The 21364-nt window shown below is 54.0% G+C and overlaps 6 protein-coding genes across 6 annotated transcripts; 3 read left to right on the top strand and 3 right to left on the bottom strand.

The window, feature by feature from the left end:
* Positions 1-797: 797 nt before the first annotated feature.
* B0T23DRAFT_440079 (uncharacterized protein) lies at positions 798-4207 on the top strand (the record flags this gene model as incomplete). Its single annotated transcript, XM_062840716.1, has 5 exons — positions 798-1073; positions 1136-1163; positions 1277-3224; positions 3282-3431; positions 3547-4207. 5 exons carry the CDS (start codon positions 798-800, stop codon positions 3839-3841), a joined length of 2697 nt encoding a protein of 898 aa, XP_062694019.1. The 3' UTR covers positions 3842-4207.
* Positions 4208-4509: 302 nt separating this feature from the next.
* B0T23DRAFT_314473 (mitochondrial processing peptidase alpha subunit) lies at positions 4510-6316 on the bottom strand (the record flags this gene model as incomplete). Its single annotated transcript, XM_062834799.1, has 2 exons — positions 4510-6105; positions 6179-6316. 2 exons carry the CDS (start codon positions 6314-6316, stop codon positions 4510-4512), a joined length of 1734 nt encoding a protein of 577 aa, XP_062694018.1.
* Positions 6317-8350: 2034 nt separating this feature from the next.
* Positions 8351-10700, top strand: B0T23DRAFT_313321 (uncharacterized protein; the record flags this gene model as incomplete). Its single annotated transcript, XM_062834737.1, has 3 exons — positions 8351-9747; positions 9846-9951; positions 10032-10700. 3 exons carry the CDS (start codon positions 8351-8353, stop codon positions 10698-10700), a joined length of 2172 nt encoding a protein of 723 aa, XP_062694017.1.
* A 1096-nt stretch (positions 10701-11796) lies between these two features.
* Positions 11797-14699, bottom strand: B0T23DRAFT_355622 (vacuolar protein sorting-associated protein 16; the record flags this gene model as incomplete). The annotated part of the gene is made up of 3 exons (XM_062836161.1): positions 14427-14699; positions 12249-14352; positions 11797-12142 (listed from the first exon to the last, which is right to left on the bottom strand). Exons 1-3 carry the CDS (start codon positions 14572-14574, stop codon positions 11797-11799), a joined length of 2598 nt encoding a protein of 865 aa, XP_062694016.1. The 5' UTR covers positions 14575-14699.
* A 336-nt stretch (positions 14700-15035) lies between these two features.
* B0T23DRAFT_112507 (autophagy-related protein 16) lies at positions 15036-16266 on the top strand. The gene is made up of 2 exons (XM_062831883.1): positions 15036-15235; positions 15383-16266. The coding sequence occupies exons 1-2, from the start codon at positions 15151-15153 to the stop codon at positions 15991-15993; spliced, it is 696 nt and encodes a 231-aa protein (XP_062694015.1). The 5' UTR covers positions 15036-15150; the 3' UTR covers positions 15994-16266.
* Positions 16267-16500: 234 nt separating this feature from the next.
* Positions 16501-18573, bottom strand: B0T23DRAFT_112514 (histone-lysine N-methyltransferase, H3 lysine-79 specific). Its single transcript, XM_062831884.1, has 2 exons — positions 17640-18573; positions 16501-17552 (listed from the first exon to the last, which is right to left on the bottom strand). The coding sequence occupies exons 1-2, from the start codon at positions 18320-18322 to the stop codon at positions 16640-16642; spliced, it is 1596 nt and encodes a 531-aa protein (XP_062694014.1). The 5' UTR covers positions 18323-18573; the 3' UTR covers positions 16501-16639.
* Positions 18574-21364: the final 2791 nt, after the last annotated feature.

Below are 21364 nucleotides of genomic sequence, written 5' to 3'. Positions count from 1 at the left end.
CCCTGTAGCGCCTGTCGGGAGTGCCACGGCGTCAGCTGACAGGACGCTGTCACGTTCATGGATGGCCAGGTACCGAACCTTTTGCACGGGCGGAGACGGGCAGCCAGCGGGTCAGCCGCATGCGTTGCAGGGAAGTACACGGTAAGTGTACCTAGGGTACTGAAGGCCGTTACCCTAGAGATAGAGGGGATTGCTGAGAACGTGCTATCAATGAGTTACCTACCTATTGGCCATTCCATGCGAGGTATAATTCTCCAAGGCGGGGTGTTCAACTGTCTAGAGGTACCTACACTTAACATGTCGTCTAATGTTAGGATCGTACGGTATTGGAATATCATTCTAGTCTGATGGAAGAATGAATTTGATACTACACTAGACCATTAAGTACTTCTGATAACATCAGCATTCGTTCACATGGTCCCCCTCTCCAGGTAAGTAAGTGTAGGTACCTCTACTTACACTACCTATCTGGTTCCCCTGGACTGTGCGCTACCTGGCAAATGACGTACATGCCCTCAAGCTGGAGCCTTTGATAATGGATGAAAGGAAGCGCTCCCTCCCCGCCGGCGGTACCTGCGTAGTGTAAGTAGAAGTACACATCGGATTTGTAGCCTGAGCGGTGCCTCGTCGGCTTGTCGACTTGTCCCTACGGTATAGGCGCCACGCAATACTCTTCGCATGCCCATTTTCGATCCTTTCAACTTGACGAAATAATAAACGGCAATGTGGCCAAAGTTCGCCCTATAATCTTAGGGGACTGGAATCTGTTGTTGGCCTTGCTCGCCATGGTCTTCACCATGGGTCGTCGAAAAAAGGCGAAACCAAACCCTCCGACCGAGCCGGCGGATGGTAGTGTTGTCACCGAGTCCTCAACGTCCACATCCGATATGCCGCCGAAATCGTCCTCGAGTCTAGCAGCCTCTATATGGCGTTCAAAAGCCGTTCCAACGCCGACCGCTTCGAACCCACCTTCGTCGACGACGACCTCGACACCTGATAATGCTCTATCAACATCCCAGCCCAATGCGACCGCAAATACAACTCCTATTTCGAGCAAGCGAGGGCTGAAAGAGGTAGCCTATCTTTCTTCCGCCACTATATCCAGCCTGTTCAATGTTACACCCGATGCTAACAGACTCGCAGCCCCAGAAATCTCGGAGTTGGTACAGCTCATGGCCACGCAAATCGACACCCTCAACACAAGTCGCCCGTGAAACAATCATGGGCGGAACACTCAGATCAAAAAAGCGAGCAGATTTTAGCCGTTTTGATACAGAAAGAAGCACGGATAGTGTCAGTCTCGATGGTGCAGCTTCGTCTTCGTCTCTCCCAAACATGTCACCCTCCGAGAACCTTGATGATAGGGGATCCACAGGCGGTGAGGTACCAAAGCCGGGGCCGGCAGTGGACGATAACGCTGCCAAGACCGACCAAGTCGCTGTTGGTACCACTGGCAGCAATGAAGCCGAGGATCGCCCATCACCAGACACCCAACAACAACAACAACAACAACAACAACAACCGGCATCAGACACAAATGGTATACACCAGCCTGCGGATTCACAGTCTACTACCACCGAACCACAGTCGGGAGAAACAGCTTCCTCCAGCTGGCTAGGGTGGCTAGGCCAATCTGCGTACTATTATTATCCAGTGTTAACTGCCTCCGTCCCGGTTCTGCCAAAGCTTAGCGAACCCAGGCCCAACGGGGGCGAACCTGAAGTACCTGAACCCCCCAAATCAACCGAGGAATCCTCAAACAATATGCCATCAGACGGAGATCCGCCAAAGGCCCCGGACGCTCAGGAGCCTACGTTACAGACTGCACCCCAAGAAAAGCCGACTTATAGCTATGGGAGTTATCTGTTTGGGTTTTGGCCAGGGAGTGGCACGACAGAAACAAAACAGACGGATTCAGCATTGTCAACGGGGGAGCCACAGGAGGGAGCAACAAGCCCGCCATCAAAGGATTCCGAGGACGTCGAGATGGAGGATGCGCCTGCAGTAGAGGCAGCTAAGCCGGCCCCAGCACAACAACCAAAATCAGGTTCTACCTGGGCGTTCTGGTACCGTGATTCAGGGTCGAATTCCCACATGAAAGATGGACAGAAAGAGGAAACTGGCCAGCTGGCTGTGGTGGGGGAAAGCTCAGAGTCCCACCCAAAGAACGCCAATGTGACCGAGCCCGAGACAGAGCCATCCAAGGAGCCATCACTGAAGTCGGTAAAGAAAGATGACCAACCGAGGGCGGCTACACCTCCATTGAAGGAAAATTCGTCGAATAAAGGGAAACGGGCAAGACCGCAATCCATGGTCGACGAACCCATTTCTCGCCCCGATACACCCAAGGTTGAGCCCATAGCGAAAGCTGAAGGAACACCCAAAGCTGGAACTTCCAAGAGTTCGAGTTCGCTCAAACTGCCGCCTCCTAACCTTGTCCTCCCATCATTCAAGAATGTGTATCGCATGAAAGAGAACCCTTCTATTGTCCGACAGATAAAAAACTACCTGCTATGGACGCAACAACCAGCGCCCAAGCATGTTAACATTGCCAGGGAGCCACCGAAGATCAAAAAGGCTATCGCGTTTGGAGTACACGGGTTGATCCCCACATACTATCTGCGTCCGATAACGGGACAACCAACGGGCACATCGATTAAATTCGCAAATCATGGCGCTGAAGCGATTAGAAGATGGGCCGAGAGTCACGGTTGCGGGGACTGTGAGATTGACAAGGTTGCTCTTGAGGGCGAGGGCAAGATTGACGAGCGTGTGGAAAACCTCTGGAAGCTGCTGTTGAACTGGATTGACAAGATCCGTCAGGCGGACGTTGTGATCATGGCATGCCATTCTCAGGGTGTTCCTGTTAGCATCATGCTGTTGGCGAAACTCTACGAGCTGGGTGTCATCTCTCCAACAGCCAAGGTCGGTGTTTGCGCTATGGCGGGTGTCTCTCTCGGCCCATTCCCGGATTACAAAACTGGGCTAGGTATCTTGATGGGATCTGCAGCTGAACTGTGGGAATTCGGAGATCCACAAAGCGAGGTATCCAAAAAGCTCGAAGCGGCTGTTAAAGCAGTATTGAACTACGGGGCTCGAATCACTTATATCGGCAGCATCGACGACCAGCTTGTCCCTCTGGAATCCGCCATATACGCTCCTGCCCATCACCCGTACATCTACCGGGCCGTATTCATCGATGGCCGGATCCATGCCCCTGACTTGTGAGTGACCATTGATACCCAACCATTTGGTGCTTTGCTTACACGGATAATTCTCAGCATTGCCCACCTAGTCGGCTTCGCACTGAAACTCCGAAACCTCGGCGTCACAGACCACGGCCTTATCCGTGAACTTTCCGTCCCTCTTGCTGGCAGCTTGTACACAGGCGATGGCCATTCTCGTCTTTACGACGATGAGCAAGTCTACGAGTACGTTGACCCCAACCTTCCTCCTCACCTTTCCCTTCTTCACTCCCCTTTCCAGTTTCCCTTCATTCACACCCCCCCTTTGACAATCTCACTAACCCCCATCCCCTCCAAACAGCCTAGCAATCTCCCACGCCCTAGAAACAACCGACGTCAGCCCTTCCCCCACCCGTCCCAACAGCAAATCCTCCATTCCCTGCGACATGGCCACCCGCCAACCTGGTACCCTCTCCAACCCGAACCCGTACCATCTACCCTGGATCATGCGCGGCCTGCTAGAAGAGGATTTTGTCAAGTCGGAGCTCTCGAATGAGGTGGAAGACTTACTCAAGCAGTTTGACGATTGGAAGCCGACGACCAAGGCGCTGAAAGATGTCAAGTATCGGTTGGAGGCCGTTAGGTCGAAGCTTTGAGGTTAGGTGATTCGGCGAGCATCGGATGAAATGAGGACGACATGTGGTCTCGGCAGTTGGAGAATGGGCGTGGGATATTTTGTTCGGCATCGGTTAGGGGTGATTGCTTACATAGATGAGAGGTGTTTGGGTATTTGGTATTGTGCCTTTTGGGACGATGGGAGTTGATATACAAGGATGGAGAACAGCACATTTACGTGTCCTCGGTTGTACACGCATTTCAACAAGGAGTTAAGAGGGTAGCGTTGCTTCTGGAGTAGGATGATGTTTGGGATATTTTATGGTTACCTTCCACTTGATTTGTACTTGCACTTTGGTGGTTGTGATTAAATCCGGATTGTAATATAGATAACGATACATTCGAGAAATCTACAACACCTGAGACAAAGGCCACAGCACAAATATGACTTTTGACTTTTTATATATTCAGAAAATCTTCATTGCTATCGTACAGTATGGTATGGAAAAGATGTACACATCTTGTATAACTCACCAAGAAAAGTTGCGATTGTACAGAGCAACCATCTAGCCTCTTCCCGATGCTCGTGGGGAACCTAAAACGCCTTTATCGTTCCGGTGTGTGCGTGTCGTTAAGTTCAATACAGCGCTCCTCTTACATAACTTTTCCACGCCCTATTCTTTTTTTTTTGTTTTCCCTTTACAAATGTTTACCGTCTACCAAGCTTCCACTGAGCAATTGTATCCTGGATCTGATCCCACCCCAGCTCCGTAGTCTTGAGTCCTTGCACCGTCGCCTCCTGCAGCACCACCGTTGGCGCACCGCTTCCCTGGCCGGCGTTATTCGCCATGCCACCGACCACGCGCTTAGCGACCCTTCGGAGGTCCTTGACCGTCAGCTCGTTGATACGGCGCGTCATCTCGCGGACCGGGATCTTGCGACCGTGAACCTGAACTTGGCGGCCCAGATCCTCGAGCTCGACCATGCGGCTCTCGAGGTTCATCAGGAGGCTGCTGCGGAGCTGGTTCTTGGCGCGCGAAACCTCGAGCTCGCCCAGGGCCGAGTAGCCATGGTCGGTGGTGAGGGCGTGCAGCTCGCGGCACATGACCTGGAGCATGGGCAGGGTGCGACCCGGGTAGCACGAGGCGGCGATGCCGAAGAGACCCGAGTCCGTGTATGAGTGGTTGAAGGCCACGCAGGACTCAACCCAGCCGTGCTGGTTGAGAACGTTGGTGTAGAGACGCGAGTACATGCCCTTGCCGGGACCGCCGGCGGAGAAGGAGCCGCCGCCGCCGAGGAGGGTCTGCAGGGTGGCGAGGGCGTAAATGTCGTCGTCTGAGATGGCGAGGCCCTCGAAGGCGAGCTGGATGTGGGTGAATGTAGGAAGGTTGGGGTTGAGCGGTGGGGGCTGTGGTGGGAGGGTGAGGAAACCGCCTGTGTAGTGAGCGGGCCGAGTCAAGTCTTCGGTGCTAATAGGTACCCGGGTGAGGAAGGGGTTGGGGGTGGCCTTCTTGGCCTTGGGAGAGAAAAGCTTGGAGAGCAGCCCGCCACTCGACTCGGAAGAGTCCGAGGAGGATGATGAAGATTCACTCGAGGCCTCGCTGGACTCGGACACTAGCGAGTCGACAGAGGTTTCGGAACCTGTCCTCGAGAGACCGGGAGCATCAGAGGCCTTCATATCACCAAAGTACTTCTCGGCGAGCTTGACGGCCTTCTCATGAGGCACACCAGCAAAGGCAACAACAAGGCGCTCGGGCCTGTAGAAAGCGTCGCGGTATGTTTGGATGACATCCCGGTTGATGTAATCTAACCTCTCCTTGGGACAAAGCAACGGGTTGCCAAGAGTGTTGTCCTTGAAGGCAGCCATATGCACCAACTCGGGCAGAATCAGTTCGGCCTTGGACCAGATCTCGTTGACCTCATATTGCGCCGTCATGATCTGTCCCTCCAGCTCCTCGTCCGTAAGCTTGGGATCGCGGATGGTCTCGGCCATGAGCTCAACAGCGGTGGGAATAGCCTTGTTGAAGGTGGCCGCCTGGTACATCATAGACTCGCGAGAAGAAGCGCACTGAATGTTACCACCGAGCTTCTCAACAGTTTCGAGCATTTCGTCCGCGGTCCTCGTACTTGTAGACTTGAAGGCTAGCCGGTCCATGATGTGACTGGCACCCCGGACATAGTCGTTTTCATATCGGGACCCCGCGTCGATGTAGACACCTACACCGGAGAAGGCATCAGGAAGGTCCTCGGAAGCGACACGGACACCATTGGAGAGAGTGGTGATGTTGTCGCGTTCGGTCGGTTCCTGGAGTCATAGTCAGTACTTGTGGGACTGCATCATGACCAGATTTTTGGGGCTCTTCAAACTTGGAGCATACCTTGGTGTTGACAGCAGCGGCTCTCGTAGCCAAAGTCCTGACATTGTTAACGGGCAAGGGACCTGCCCGCGCCCTCGTCAAGGGCAAGCATCTGGAGGATTGGGCTACTAGCCGCGCTGGCCGGAAGCGATTCAGCATGGCTGCAACAATTGTGATGCGGCAGCGTAATGTGGGTGGGTGGTCTACCTCGTCCGGTATAATGGCATTGCTCGATCGCGACTTCTGGGCACTTGGATGCAAATGCTGCCCGCCGTGCCGCCAGTGGCCACTCAGTGCCCGTTGCCGCCAGCGAAAACCTAATGCGGCACCACGGCAGCCCACCAGGCAGGGGCAGCTTAGGTAGGTAGGTTGTTGCCAGCCCACCACGGACAGTGCAGCGGGCGGCAGCAAGCGCGGCACCAGCAGGGCAGTGGAGGGCAGCGACGGGGAGGCAGCCCGGGGTACGCTTGTTCATCGGTCCAGCGAGCGTCAATGCGCAGCCAGGTGCAGGCAGTGTGCCAGAGCCCAACCAAACCTAGTCCAGAACCTCAATCCACATGCCCCACAACCCATCCCTGCAGCTGCCCTGCACAGGCGCCTTATCGATATGATCAACGTGCTTTGGCCAGGAAGGCTACGGCTCTACCGTGCGGAGCCCATGTCCACATGTGGGATGGCTCTCAGCGACTTGGCACGCAAGCACTTTTGGCTCTTTCCTCAGCTGAGCACTGTGGTACTTCTCGTCATTTCGGAGGTTCCTGCGGTCACGGTTGCTGCCGCGTGAGTGGTTGGAAGAATTCCATACACTCGATGGTTTTATCGATGGAGGTTTTAAGGGACCAAATACCTGTATGATGCTCTGGAGACGATTGTGCGGAAGTAGCCGCTCGCTAGGTGGTAGAGGTACTGTACGTACACGCCGTGAGTGGGTACTTTCTTCAGACGAGAGAGACTTGCATATCGACGACATGGCAGACAACGTCAGCAGATTACCTACAGATATCTACAGCCTCATGGTCTGAGGATTCGTGAGATGTCAAGCTTCGTTGAAGTAGAGTATCTGTAGTGTATAGGGGCACCTGAGCTGTCATATCCGATGTGCACCTGGCCTCATACCTATCAAGGTCAGGCTCCGTCTGTATAGCGACATGGCCGCATAGGGAAAGGTTAATCGCACCATGCCAGCCAAGCCCAACCCTTTGTGCTTTTTTTTTTTCAATCCATGCCTCATCTCCCACGCCAGACAGGAGCATCGATTCATCAGTATCTAGGAAGGCAGCTGAACCACACAAGTCAGCACCTATCCATACGTCCAACCCAGCAGTCATTGCACCACTACACCAAGGGCGATATCAAGGCTATCGTGGGCATCATAGACATTATGTATAGACAACGGTCGCATGTGGATGGATGGTCCGAGGGCCTCACGGTGCCCTGACGACCTGACGGGTACGTAGAGGTATGGATGGACTGGATGGATAACAAACGGACGGCATGTGCTCTAGTGTACACCCGGCGCACCCCACCCCCATTTATCCATCTATCATGCCCATTTCCACCTTGCCCGGATCGCTTTCGCTTGTCTGCTCCGGGGTCTCTGGCTTGGTCGGCACAGCTCGACAGGACCTGAGGCCTTGAGAATCGCCCCGATACTAGCAGAGGACCCCATCAGAGCCACCAGAGAGGACCCCCTTGGGCCTTGGAATCTGGCTTTGCCTGGGCTGGACTCCTGGTCAACTTCCAGGTTGTTTGGGTGGATGGTACGGATAACGGCTCTCTAGAGAAGAAAAACTAACACAATCCAAGCAGTTGCTTGACTTTTCACACGTCTTGACCTACTAACCTCCCCATATCTCTTTTTCTTTTTATCTTTAACAAACCTACCGCCGCCTCGCTGTTATTTCTTTTTTCTCCTTTTCCGGTCCCTGACTCGAGTGGTTCTGCCGTATATGCCAGTACCTACCTATTCCTCGTTCCGCCCCAACCTCTTGGTACCTTCTATTTGTTTATTAATTGGATAACAGTCACAAGTCCCTCCCCCCCCCCTTGCTTGTTGCCTCTACCGCTGGTTGAAATCAACTTGAAGAAGGAATCGATCCATCTGCACGCACAGCTGTCACCGGCACCTTCCTCTAAATGCCCTCCTATCGACCTTACCTTCCTTGAGTTGCCTGTTACTTGTAGAGGCATATGATGTTCACCCACTCGACCCCAGCGCCCGCATTTCCTGGCTTTGGGAGTGATTCGGTCGCTTCGCCAGGTGTTGCTGCCTCACCCACGTCCGCCGCCGCTGCCACTGGAAGCTCGGGCTCAACGTCGAGAACAAGCCGACTGCGCGGGCTGAGTTACCTCCGGAATTACACCCAAACTCACATCCTGTCGCGGGATCACTCTTCGCCCACGACGACCACGCCCAACTCGCCTGTCAACGCCTCGGGACATCATTCCGTGACCTTGGCTCTACACACCGACACCACCCACCAATCCGCCTCCAACCCGCAAGTCTCCAACTCGTCAAGCGGCACGGTCAGCAGCACCACCACCACGTCTGCTGGCCCTGGTTCGGGCCCCGAAGCCCCCACAGCCACAGCAGGTGCAAAAGCCGCCGCTAACAACAACAATAACACCGCCATCCCCAGCGCAAACAATCTCGTCTCCGCAGCTCGCAATCCGTCTCACCACGGCCGCGCCCATCACCAGAATTCCTCCTCTCTCTCCTCCATCCATATCCCCTTCATTTCCCGCGGCCACAGCGACCCTGCGCACCCCTCCCGACATTCGCCTTCGCTATCGACCAACGACGCGACTGTAAATCCCAACCACTCGGCCTCGGTGCGGTCCAATCGAACGCCCTTTTCTCTTCTCCCGCACCGTTCCCACTCCCTCACCGACGGCGTCGCTTCTGCATCTCTGGAGTCGCCTACTGTTACCTCGCCGACGACATCAGTACCTCCAGGGATAGCTTCTCCTTCGGATGACAACGGCATTCGGGTGGCTGCAGACACTCTTCACAGCAACAGCTCCTCCACGGGTAACATCATTAGTAATAACAATAACGCGGCCACCATGACCAGGGCTCGATCCGCGACTACAAGCGACATTGCGACCAGGGCTGAAACTGGTGGAAACATGGAGTCGCTTCCCTCGATACGTTTCAGCACCTTCTACGACCCTAGGGCGACACGCCCATCGCTTACCTTCTCTCCGATCTCACGCACTTTACCAACCGGAAAAGAAGTCATTCGCGTCGGCAGATATTCCGAAAGAGATAAACCTTCGGTGGTTCCGCATAATGTGCCCTCGGCAGCGCCCGTAGGATTCAAAAGCAAGGTCGTCAGCAGGCGGCATTGCGAGTTTTGGTATGAAGACGGAAAGTGGTTTATCAAAGATGTCAAAAGCAGTAGTGGGACCTTCCTCAACCACATACGCCTCAGTCCTCCAGGGACTGAATCCAAGCCCTTCCCCGTCAATGATGGCGATATCGTACAGTTGGGAATCGACTTCAAGGGAGGCGAGGAAATGATATTCCGCTGTGTCAAAATGAGGCTCGAGCTAAATCGTGGCTGGCAGGCCAAACTCAACGCCTTCAAGTTAGTATTTCATCGCTCGCCGTCTTGTTTTATGCTGCAGGCTCCTGAACCTGTCGTGCGTTCTCATTTAACATAGGTACTAACTGACACTTCTACAGCATGCAAACGCACAAGAGGCTTAGAAACATGACAGCCCAAAGTTCTGCGAATGGCGCTTCCCAGTCATACTCGCAAGACTGCTCGATCTGTCTTAATAGCATAGGGGTAAGTAACCCACAACCTTTCATCCCATCAGCTATTTTCTCATCTTGTTTCTGGTGACTAATCAAACCTTCGGATGACAGCCCTGCCAGTCCCTGTTTGTAGCCCCTTGCTCGCATACATGGCACTACAAGTGCATCCGATCATTGCTGTCGTCGCCATCTTATCCTCAGTTCATATGCCCTAATTGCCGTGCCGCTGCCGATCTTGAGGCTGAAGTTGACGATCCGGAGGATTGGGAGCAACTGGAGGCCGACGAACAGATGGAAGACGCCGTATACGTTCAAGATGAAAGTCAAGCCAGCTCCAACGACGCCCAAGCTCGACCGGCAGCGGTTACGTCGAGTCACCAACACGAAACAGACGCTAGCGGTGACGTGACGATGCTGTATTCGAACCCGCAACAGTCCGCTGTATCTAATCCTTTCGACGGGACTAGCCGTCCCGTGGTCTCGCATCACTCAACGTCGCAGCCAGTGCCCATTCGGCAGAACCCAGCTGCAGTCAATGGTCAAGCAGGTGAAGGTTTTCGAGATGCCGCCAGAACTCCGTCGCCCACTGGAATCGTTCACGCGGTTAGCACTCACGAGGGTCCGATCACACCACGTAACGACGTTGGGCCTTGGGTCTTTGATGGTGGCAGCACCACACGCACGCGAGCCAACGGAGAACCCGACAATGTTTCGAGACTAGCCAGTCTCGAAGCCGCAGTCGCAGGTGCTCACATCACTGGGGCCACTGGGAGTACATAGCCTCTGTTCCTGTCCCCGGTGATTTTAGTGTACATCAGCCCCCTTTTGCTTGGGCTTGTACAGCCTACGGTCCACTGTCTACGATCAACTCATCAGCCATCCAGCAGGCTATACACGACAGGCCCCCTATTGCATCGGCTAGTACGGTGGTCTAATGTCTGCGGTCTACAGACAGCTCAGCTACTCAGCAGGTGACATACGATGACACTCTGCTTAGCGTTCACTGCAGGGGGTGTTATTCTGTCTTCACCATCTCTCCTTCGTCGGTCTTGGTGGAGTGATTTTCTTTATACTATATGCTGTTGGTTGCGTCACTGTCGATAAGGATCATGGACGCTGGCATCCGAAGGAGTTTGGAGGTCTTTGTTGACTTGGAGAGGCAAAGGAAGAAGTATTTGCAGGTTTCCGCTTGAGGCAGATACGATACGGGACATTTGTCAGAAGCAAGAAGTATAAACAATTGTCCGGCTGCTCGATCTCTCTGCTCTGAACCTTGCAAGAGGAAAAGGCCAGAGCACAACAGCTAAACAGGCCAGGCAGCAGAGAGGCAACGTTGTTGAGTGGTCAAGTGAGAGTCAGAGGAAGAAACGATTTCATATCTTGTTGTTGAGTGGTGCGAGGAAACGTTGATAGTATGTAGACAGCGTCATCACCGTTTTTGTCTTGAGGAGTTTGTTGTGGGGAAAAGGAAGGCTCGATTCATTTTCTCGAATAGTACGAATCACGGGTTAGGCTGGCATTGTTGATTTCTGTCAGATCTACACAGCGATATCAACCATGGCGAAATAACGGGGCATAGCGATACCAGTTTACTTGGCGCTAGATAATATACATGTCGAAGTCTTGTTAACTTGAGTCTCAGATGGATTTTGATACTTCGCTCACGAATGAGCCTGACGTCGACGAGTGACATAGACGGAACAGAGGAAGATCTTCCTTCTACTCTCTTACCACGAAGCTGCCTCGTCCAAAAGCCATACCACTTCACTTGTATTCGATTCCTAGAGAGGGGGAACAAATGACCACAAACCACAAATGCCTGACCTAATTCGTAACCCTCATACCCTTCCATCAGCCAACCCCCCCCCCCCCCATATCATCTCCTAAAAACACTCTGCCCCAACCGTTCAATCTCTCTCCCCTCCTGCGTGCCCCTACCCGCCTCTTCCAGCAACCTCGCCCAAGCTTCCGCATCCTTGAATTTCACCGCCTCCTCAGCGGCCTTGACCCGCATCCCACACTTCTCGTACATGCCAATCGTCGCGCCCGGTTCCAGTCCACCAGAGGCCGCACACTTGGGGATGAAAGTCGCCGCCAGTCGCTGGTTGCCCGCCTGCAGCACTTGGGTGTAGAAAGGTTCCCAACCAATGGGTGACTTGCGGTTTTTAGAAGCGAGGTCTTCGATTTCGGACCAGTCGCGTTTGGAGACTAGGGCTTGGAGGCTGCGTGCGGTTGGTAGGTTCTAGTTAGTGATGGGTGAAAAACAAGGAAAGTAAAGGGGAAAGGAGAGGAAAATGATGGGCAAGTGAAGGAGACAAAAAAACATACCGAATCCACCAAGCAACCTTCTCAGTAACCTTGAACTCGCTCTGCACCTTCTTTGCTCTCCCATGGTACCCCAGTCTAATCAGCTTGAACACAGTCTGATTGACCGACAAGCCCGTGAACGTCTCCGGGTGCAAATCACGATCAAATGCCTCCTGCATCCTCAGCAGCGTCGTCGCCTCTTTGAGCGCCGAAAGCTCAAACGCGTTCTCCTTGGCATTGTCGGACAACAACTTGGCTGCTAGCGCTAGCTTGTCCGCTGCTGTTCGGGCCTCCGGCTGGCGTAAAGCTTCGCGCACAAAGACGTCGGAGCCATCGACGCGTCGGTCGTCTTGGTAGTAGAGGTCCTTCAACAAAGCTGTATCTTCGCAAGTGGTAGTGCCGCCGCTTCCGCTTTGGTTGTAGCTATGGCTGGCAGCGTGTTGACCTTCATCAACGTTACCGAGGACCACGCCGCCACCGAGACGCGCCGACGCCTCCACCAGCGCCGTGGCTGTCGGCCGGCTGCTGATGACCCGGAAAAAGGTGGCCAAAGGCAGCTTGCGCTTGAGCTGGTGCAGCACAAAGTAGACGAGGTCGGTGTCGCCGGACTCGATGGCCTTGTCGAGCGCGACTTCATCTTCTTCCATGCTGAGTAGCAGCGGTACCTGTCGGCCTGCGCGCGGTTCATGGTTGAGCAGTTCGGTCGCTAGACGACCACGGCCTTCGTCGTAGGCGGCCCGGGCGATGGCTTCGAAGGAGATACCCGGTTTGCCTGAGAGCTTATCGACGATCTTGCGACAAATGGTATCGTCGTCTTCGGCGCCGACGCGCACTTTGGCCGAGGCCCAGTGCACGTAGATCTTGTCGGTGGGGAGGCGGAGGTAGCCAGCGATCTTGAGGGCGAGGAGGTATTCGCGGCGGTTGAGCAGACGGGCAATCAAGCCCGAAGGAGAGAGGCGCTGGTATTGCTCGTAGGATAGGGGGAGGCCGATCTCGAAGAAGCGCACGGCATTGAGCACGCGGAGGGTCTCGCACATGTCGACGAAATCGTCACTGTTGTAAATATCGAGGACGGACTTGCCAAAGGAGGCGGCCTTCAGCAGCTGTTTTTGCCAGTGGATGCTGAATTCCTGGCCGGCGGCGTTGACGCACGTGTCGACGGCTTCGACGAGGTTGGACCGGATGAGCTGAATGTTATCGTCGGCTTTGGGTGACTGCATCTCGAGCTGTTCGACCGCGTCTAGCAAGATGGACGCGGGCGAGTCGGTGCCCAGACGGAAGACTTCCTCGATGACATCGGGAACCTTTTGCAGGAAATCGCAGGTGTCGTTGGCGAGAACGCGCACGCCGTCGAAGTCGGGGAGGATATGGATTCGGCCATTGTCGTAGTAGAACCTGGCTAGTGAACCCCCGGGCCCGACGAGCCGAACTTCATCCTCCCAGGCAACGACGACAGCATCGTTACCGCACCATTCGAAGTATTGTGGTGGGATCTTGGATTTGGAAACGTACTCGCTCAGACGAGTCTGGAAGTCGCTGCTGATGACGTGAGCCTTGCCAGTTTTTGTGTACAAGGCAACGAACTTGCCGTTTGGCGAAATGCTGATGTGTGAAAAGGGCCCAATATCGATGAAGCGGTCTTCGCACTCGCTGGCGTCAGAGACGTAGATTGTCTGGCCGATGCTCAGCAAGACCTCGACGGATCTCGACAGTGTGTAAGCAGGCGGAACGAGAGACCAGGAGTGGACTTGGCCTTCGGGAGGTTGTGCCAGGAGTTTGGGTCTCGGTTCATCATAAGCCGAGACTGATACGAGCGAGTTGTTGTTCAAGAGAGCAACAAGGCCGTGGCCGTAGAACTTGCATGACCGAACCCCGATCTCGTCGGCGTCGTGTCCAAGCGAAAACTGGGTGAAGTCGCCCTGGAGATCGTAGTAGCATCTCACGGTGCCGTCTCCCGTGACAACTAGAAGCTTCTCATCCTCGGACCAACCCAGGCCCTTGATGGACCCCTTGTCCCACGGAATGCGCCTGATGAGCTTCCCGGCACAGCTGTAGATGTCTATGCTCGGTTTGGAGGGCCTCCCTGCGGCGAAGGCTACCAGTTTCTCCTCATCACGGTATAGAGCTGTGAGGGCAGTGTCAGAGCATGACCTTTCTGGAACACGTCATCATCGAGTGGGATCACAAGGAAAACAATACCAACAGCTCCGCCGTAGGGGGCACCAGCAACAATGTAGTTGTCAAGGTCTAGGTCCGCATCAAAAACTTGGGTGTACAGTTGGGTCTTGCGGTAAAACTTTTCGCCAACCTGTTCCCATCCTGCTGTTGGATGAGGGACCTCCATCATATCATCATGTTTGCATATTTGGGAGTGAGTTGAGAGTGATGAGAATGAGCATGAGATCTCTACAGTAGGTAGTAAGGTACGAGATTCCGCATGTGGGGGAGGTGTTGTCGTTCCCAACAGGCTGCAACAGCCCCCCGGGCGGCTCAGGCTGCACTGCAGTGGGTGATACGCTAGCGGAGGTTCCTTGGATGACCTGGCAGGCGCACACAGTGGGATGCCATGGATGCCTCCCCCCTGCTCTTCAACGAAGTTGTCGTTGATCAGGCCTTGCCCGTGGAGTCACCGTGTGGGGACCGTACCTACCGTACCCAGTCCCCTTGTCAAGCCCCACAAGCCCCTCCATCATGAGCTCCTCCTCGGGTGCGCTAAAGACAAAGTTCCCGGTCCGACCAGCGTCGCTACCTTATGTTTGCATCATCACCATCCTCCGGCACAGGAACTTGAATCATGCCGGTTAATTTGTACCATCTCCCAACTTTTCGGAGCCTTATTCTTCTGACTTCCCGCTTCTTGATTATCTGAGCCCAGCTTCCCAGCCATCTGCTTCGGACCTTTTCTCCGCCGCAATCTAACAAAATGCCCGGCTGGCGCGACGAGTATCTTTCATCCCTCATGGATGCCGACCAGCGGAATCCCGTCAACCGAGAGCTTGTGGATACCTGTTAGTTGCTTGCCTCAGCCTTGCCCTCCTTCCTTGTCTTGTCTTCTTGTCTTGCCTTGCTTGTTCGAAGTCCCACCGCTCCCCTTTCATCCACTCTTCAAAACTTACCACCCAGCAAACATCATCCTGAACATGCAAGTACTCCAGGCCAGCAACTCTTCGACCGCATATCCGTACTCGAAGCCGAAAAGGCGGCCCTCCAACAGCAAGTCGAGACCTACCTATCATCCTCCTCGTCAAGTAGCGCCGCCGCCAACAAGCCCCGAGACCGAGACACCACCAAGACCGATGCCGTTGCCTCTGACTCGACAACAACTGCGCCGACCGCCGCCGACTCTGCCCTTCTCGCCCGCCTCCGTGTCGATCTCGCCGAAGCCCTCCGCGCCAAGGGCGACTTCCAGCGGAGGTTGAATGTAGTCGAGGAGGAGCTCGTCCGCTTGCGCACGAAGACGACAACCGACAACAAGACATTACAAACCTTGACGGCCGAGAGGAAGACATTGACCATCAAGCTCAGAGACCGGGAGGAGGAGCTGCGCGCCAAGAGCAAGATGCTGGCCGACGTTCAGGATGAACTGCAGGTGCTAAATACCCACTTGGATCTTGTCGAAAAGCGGCGCTCCGAGATGGAGGCGGAGAACAAGCAACTTGTAGCCCGCTTCATGAAGCGGGTCGGGCAAGAGGCGGAGGCCATGAACATGGCGAACGATTCGACGTCGGGTTCCGGTCATCGGTCATCTGGTTCCAGGAGAAGATAAAGGCCGGAAAGCAAGGAATTTCAGATTCGCGGATCCCAGCAGCGAGGGAGAGCATCACACAGCGCGATGCACATATGAACAACAAGAGGAGGGCAAAGATGGCTGTTTGAGAGCTTTGAAAAAGGTTCCATGATCCTTTTCGAGAACGCTGCCAGCACCCTGATCAAGGCAAAAGATACCAGAGGGAGATAGGCAGATGGTTTACAATGCTTTGGTCGGCACAGCGCGGGAGTTTCGGGTTTGGGTATCTTTGGTAATGAGCTTCGCAGCCAGCGTAGTATGACTACACCGGGACTGTTATAAAAGGTATGTATGTACACGATATAAAAACCCGGTATCCTCTCCCTTTCCCTTTTTACACTTCCCATCCCTTTCCCTTCCACCTATTTTCCGCATACATACTGCGTATATCAATCAATATGAAGAAACAAAGCCCATACAACGCGGATAACACAAGCTCGCTTTTCAGGCGCGCCATCCAGAAACCGCTATGCTAGAATAACAAGACACATCATAGGCGCATACTCTTGCAAATGTTTTGATCCAGATATCATCATCATGGTCCCAGGAGCCCTAAAGCAGGAAAGAGCTCGCTAACCTCCTCGTTTCCCCAATCCAGCGCAGCATTTACCCCCTGGCCGTTGCATCACCTCCGTGTCGAAATACAATATGTCCCGCTAGCGCCAGTCCAGCTGACATAGCCTTCAGGATACGTAAGGTGCTCGACATCTAGGATCGACGTGGCCACATCGTTCTCGGCGTTCTTGTTGTCGTGCACGAATGTCTTGAGCGAGATGATCTTGCATCCGATCTTCAGGTCCAGGAACATGCTGACAAGGTTGTCATTAAGCTGCGACGTGAAGGCCTGGTTGTTGACGAGCACCACATCGGCCCGCTTAAGCACCTCGAGGATCTTCTCGTTCTTACGGAAGTCCCCTCTTTCCAGGCGTACCTTGCCGGGCTTGACCCCCCACAGCCGGCAGCGGGCCAGGAACTCATCATACTGCGCCTCGGCCAGGTTACACGCATTCTCCATCATCTCGCAGCCCCAGCTCTCGCACCCAATCTCGAGCGCTGCCTGAAGCGTCACGTTGCCGACACCCGAGCCGAGATCGACAAACACCTTGTCCGAGGTCAGGTTGGTCCGCTCGAGAATGTCGGAGATGAAAGGGTGGTTTAGTTCGCCGTAAACGTTGTCGCTGCCGTTTTGGTACTTGGCCAAGAGCTCGACCCGTGGGGCGACGGTGCGGTCGTATACTTGGTCGAGGATGAAATCCACCAGCTCGCGCGGTATCCCGTGCATCTTGTCGAGGTTTCGGACAATGACGCCCTTGCGCATGAGCTTGAGGAATTCGTCGTTGTATTCGCGGAGGGCGGCTTTGAAGCCGGGGCCGTCGGATCGGTTTTTGCTCTTGACGAGCTTTCGGAGGATGCCTGTTTGATGGTCAAGAAAAATCTTGCCCTCTTCGTCTGTGAGATAGGTCGAGGCGGCTAATTGTACTACTTTTTCGATGTCCTTGACGGCATCGATCTTATCTTTGCCCTCTACTAGTTCGTACCTATGATGCGCACACGTGCTGAGTTAGCTTCATGCTCTTTGAGGGGGTTAAATAAGAGGAACAGAATCATAAAAGAGGACTACCCACCGTTCAGGATACCTGGCCCCAGGATACTGCAACCTCACAGCAACCTCCTCGTTCTTCAGCCCCAGCGCGGGCTTGCACTTGTGCTCCAGGCTCGCAACCTTGGCCGCATGTATAATTGCCGGGCCGGGTATCCGCTCCACCTGATCCGCATCCTCGCCCTTCCAGATCTTTGGGTGTCGCAACTTCCGGTTCACGTCAACGGGTCGCTCATCGTGTACCCGCTTGCGACGCTTGCGAGCGTCCAGGTTGTCCTCCCAGTTCTCGTCCCCGTTGCTGTCCGAATCCGAGTCTTCAGAAAAGTGCGGGCTGATGGGCGACCGGCTCGAGGCCTTGATTGCACGCCGCTTGCGGCTGCTCCGGCCGTCGCCGTTGATGGACGGGATGGGCGACGCGCTCTGTATCCGTCGTGCGGTCGGGATTGTGGTGACCTTGGTGAGGGAGGCGCGGGCGGAGGAGGAGGTAGAGGTGGTGTGGCTGGTTCCGTTGAGTCTGGGCGTGGAGGAGGCGCGCGACAGAGATGACCCCGCCCCCGCGATCCGGACGCTGGAGTGTTGTGAGGAACCGGTGGTGGGTATGCTCGAGGAGGACGTCGACGCTTTGAGTTTGGGACGCTCGACGGTCTCGCGGACGGTGCGGATCTCGGTCTTGATTTTGAACTTGGATTTTTGGTTGAAAATGCTCATGGCTCTTATCTTTTCCGCCTCCCGAGGTCGTCGTTCGTTCGCTTTGCGGGCCGGTGCTGATTCAGATTGACAGTATATGGGTTACTAATAACAAAATAAAGAGAGACAAGAAAGAGCGACGACGTATGACGACGAAGAGGGGCGTAAGGCGTAGAGAGAGAAACTAGTCGAGCTGTACGGAGTGGCTAAGTAGGTAAGGGTATCGATACGGCTTTTTTTTTGTTCTTGTGCTAAGGCAGCCGACGGAAGTGGGTTCAAAGATCGAGCTTCCGTTTCGTGGAGCAGGCTCAGCAGAGAAAAGGAAAGTATGGAACTGAATGGGGTCTCTTCGTTTCGGGAGGCCTGCGCCGAGAAAAGGCGCGGCGCGACGGAAAGGTGGACTCGCCCCGTTCTTAGTTCGGTGGGATTGTTCGGTGGGTATCCCGCCGCTGCGGAATCTCGTAAGCAGTGGAGGGAGAGTGGGTGGGTAGGGTGTTTTGGTGTCTTAGTACAACTCGCTCGCTACCTCTGTAGTTTATTGTAGATAATATGTCCGGATAGTCGAAAGGCTGAAACATGCAATGGGCGCTCTGAACCAAATCTATTGGGTATATGGCATGGCAAGGCTGGAGGACGCGCAGAGATGTATCTTCCTGCAGGTGGTGATCCAAGTGAAAGAAAAGGCAGAAAAAGTGGATAAGGTGACAGAACAAACAAAGAAAGAAAGATGAGCAAAAGTCAAAATGCAGGCTTCGGTCCACCATGCCGGGCCTGCCACTTCTTCCACTGTCGCTGCACAACGGAAACCCCAGGGGCAATGGACACTCACAGGCACTGCCTGCACCTGCACTCGCAGGAGAATTGCCTGGACTCCAAGATTCCCCAGGCGGGTGCGACGAGTGCGACCTTGCAACCCTGACCTTCCACTCGGCGTCCAATCCCGAGCCGCGCTGCTTGTTGGACACGGCGTGAGGCGAGTTGACAGCTGCAATATGTATCTCGCCGCAAGGCATGGCCAATCCTGCAAACCACAGTCCGATGCTGGTTTGCTTGTTAGCTCGGTACACTAGGTATGTACGTCTGATTGTGTACACCAGACCAAATCTCTCCCAAATAGTCCCAAAGCTTGCAAAGACATGTCAAAAAGGCTGGTTATAAATTACAAAGGTCTTCATGGGAGATGAGATAATATATTGAATATCGGAAATGGCGTTTCCAAGGTAATAACACACGTTAGTTGGCTATGAAGACGCATAGAAAAGTTGACACGAGGTCTCGAGCTAACAACTGAAACGAACCAGTACCTAGGTACTGGACTGTCGGCTGCAGCTGCTGCTGCCAGTCATTCGCTTTCTCCAGGCTTCCAGCTCTCCCTTGGCGCGCCGCTGGGTGGGTGGCGCGACGTCCACTTTTTTCAAATTCCCGGTCAGGGTCATGTGACTGTTTTGATCGAAGAGACTGCACGAACCATTTTTGTTGTTCCCGTCATTCCGTTCACCGAGGTGAGATGTAGGTCCGGGTCCTTCCCGCAGCCCTCACCGACGGCGGACTGTTGTCCAGGCCTCAGCGTCAAACCACTGTCTTCGAGTTCATATTAGTCAGGACGAGGATATACTGGGAAACGGTATAGGATATTGTATCCGATTGGCGACTTTGGTGATGTCCAATGCTAGTGCGTGATAGTAGTTGATTCAAGAACAACCATAACATTTGCCTTGTCGTTTTTCTGTGCGGTTGGTGTCGGAATTCTGTTGTTGGTTCCTGGGTGATAAATCCTACCTATAGATTCCCTTGCCGGGTGCGAAATGTGCAGTTCCTCAACTGCTTCACGATCGGTCGTGGATCCGGTAACCGGAGGATGAACGGATTTAAGCAGCAAGAGTGACAGCTTGAGGTTTTTGGAACGCCTTACAGCCCAGCCCTATCAGCTGCGCTTGGGGCCATGTCCATCCTACCTACCGATGGAAGCACTCGAATATCAGCCTTGGTGTACAAGTACGGTAGCCATAAAACAAAATTTGCTCACAGCCTCACAGTGGTCTTCCTACTCGTCATCACATGTGCACTCTTGCCAAGTAAAACAAAAACATAACGGGGGATCGATGATCACTATCAACAATCACAACCGTTCGTTGCCCATCCCATGTGTCGTGGCCGACAGCGGCCATTCGGGGTCGTCTTGGCAAATGTCATGCATTTAGTATCACAAAAACTGGCAACAGACGATGGGGGGTTCAAATACATGATGCAGGGTGGCTTGGAGGTTCGCCATTGTGTGGTGGTGAAGCTCAGTAATATTGGATTGCTTCAAGTTTTCCTGGGTCTCGGGCTTGTTTTGTTTCGTTTGATGATGCGCGTGAAGGTCCAATGGACGAGGTTGCATTGTGGCCCTATGGTGTCCAGACCGCGCCAGGCCTCGTAGAGGTACCCACAAGCCGACAGTCCCACATCTCGTGACGTCATGGACTGCGACTATCTCATGTGCTAAATTCCTGAACATAATCAAACTGAGGTTTGTTTGTAGCAGCGCACGGAATTGGCCCCCTTTTTGTGCTCGGTATGAGCCATGCCCTATCGAGATCTTTCCTATTCGAAGTTACGTCAAGCAAACTTATAATAACTTGTATACTTTGTCACGAGTTGGGAAAACAGAAGCTTTGACGCGAGTGAGCCCAAATTCTTCTTGATCAAAGAGGCCAATTGATGCTCAACATTTCACAAGTACATAGTGCGGCGGCCCACCGAGTGCTCCAGACGAGACAGAGGTGATCCTGACACCCACATGGTGCGAGACTCCATGCCGATATCAGGTAGCTCACTCGGATTTGTTTCGTCTTTTACTGGAGGAAAGCGAAAGTGTGGACGTTGGTGGGGGATAAATGGGATCTGGGGATGGGGGGTGGAAGCCAGCTTAAGTGTTGCCCTGGCTGTCCTGTCGAGGCAGAGCCGAGCATTGTATCACCAGGATGGCTGGCTACCGCAGAAGTAAACACAAACACAAGCGGGTGGCCTGATATCCTCGAGAGTGACAAAGACGGGAGGCATCTCATCTTGAGGCCGTCT

This window comes from Neurospora hispaniola (assembly GCF_033458365.1).
Source record: "Neurospora hispaniola strain FGSC 10403 chromosome Unknown B0T23scaffold_3, whole genome shotgun sequence".
Classification (NCBI taxonomy): domain Eukaryota; kingdom Fungi; phylum Ascomycota; class Sordariomycetes; order Sordariales; family Sordariaceae; genus Neurospora; species Neurospora hispaniola.
Note: the sequence above shows the minus strand (reverse complement) of the source record. Positions and strands in the feature narration are given on the sequence as shown.

What these genes read in the sequence shown, in the direction of transcription:
- B0T23DRAFT_112514 (XM_062831884.1), bottom strand. Translation starts at nt 18,322, where the DNA reads ATGAGCATTTTCAACCAAAAATCCAAGTTCAAAATCAAGACCGAGATC. An exon ending in GGGGCCAGGTATCCTGAACG is followed by an intron (nt 17,553 to 17,639) that starts GTGGGTAGTCCT and finishes TGCGCATCATAG; the next exon opens with GTACGAACTAGTAGAGGGCA.
- B0T23DRAFT_112507 (XM_062831883.1), top strand. Translation starts at nt 15,151, where the DNA reads ATGCCCGGCTGGCGCGACGAGTATCTTTCATCCCTCATGGATGCCGAC. An exon ending in CCGAGAGCTTGTGGATACCT is followed by an intron (nt 15,236 to 15,382) that starts GTTAGTTGCTTG and finishes CAAGTACTCCAG; the next exon opens with GCCAGCAACTCTTCGACCGC.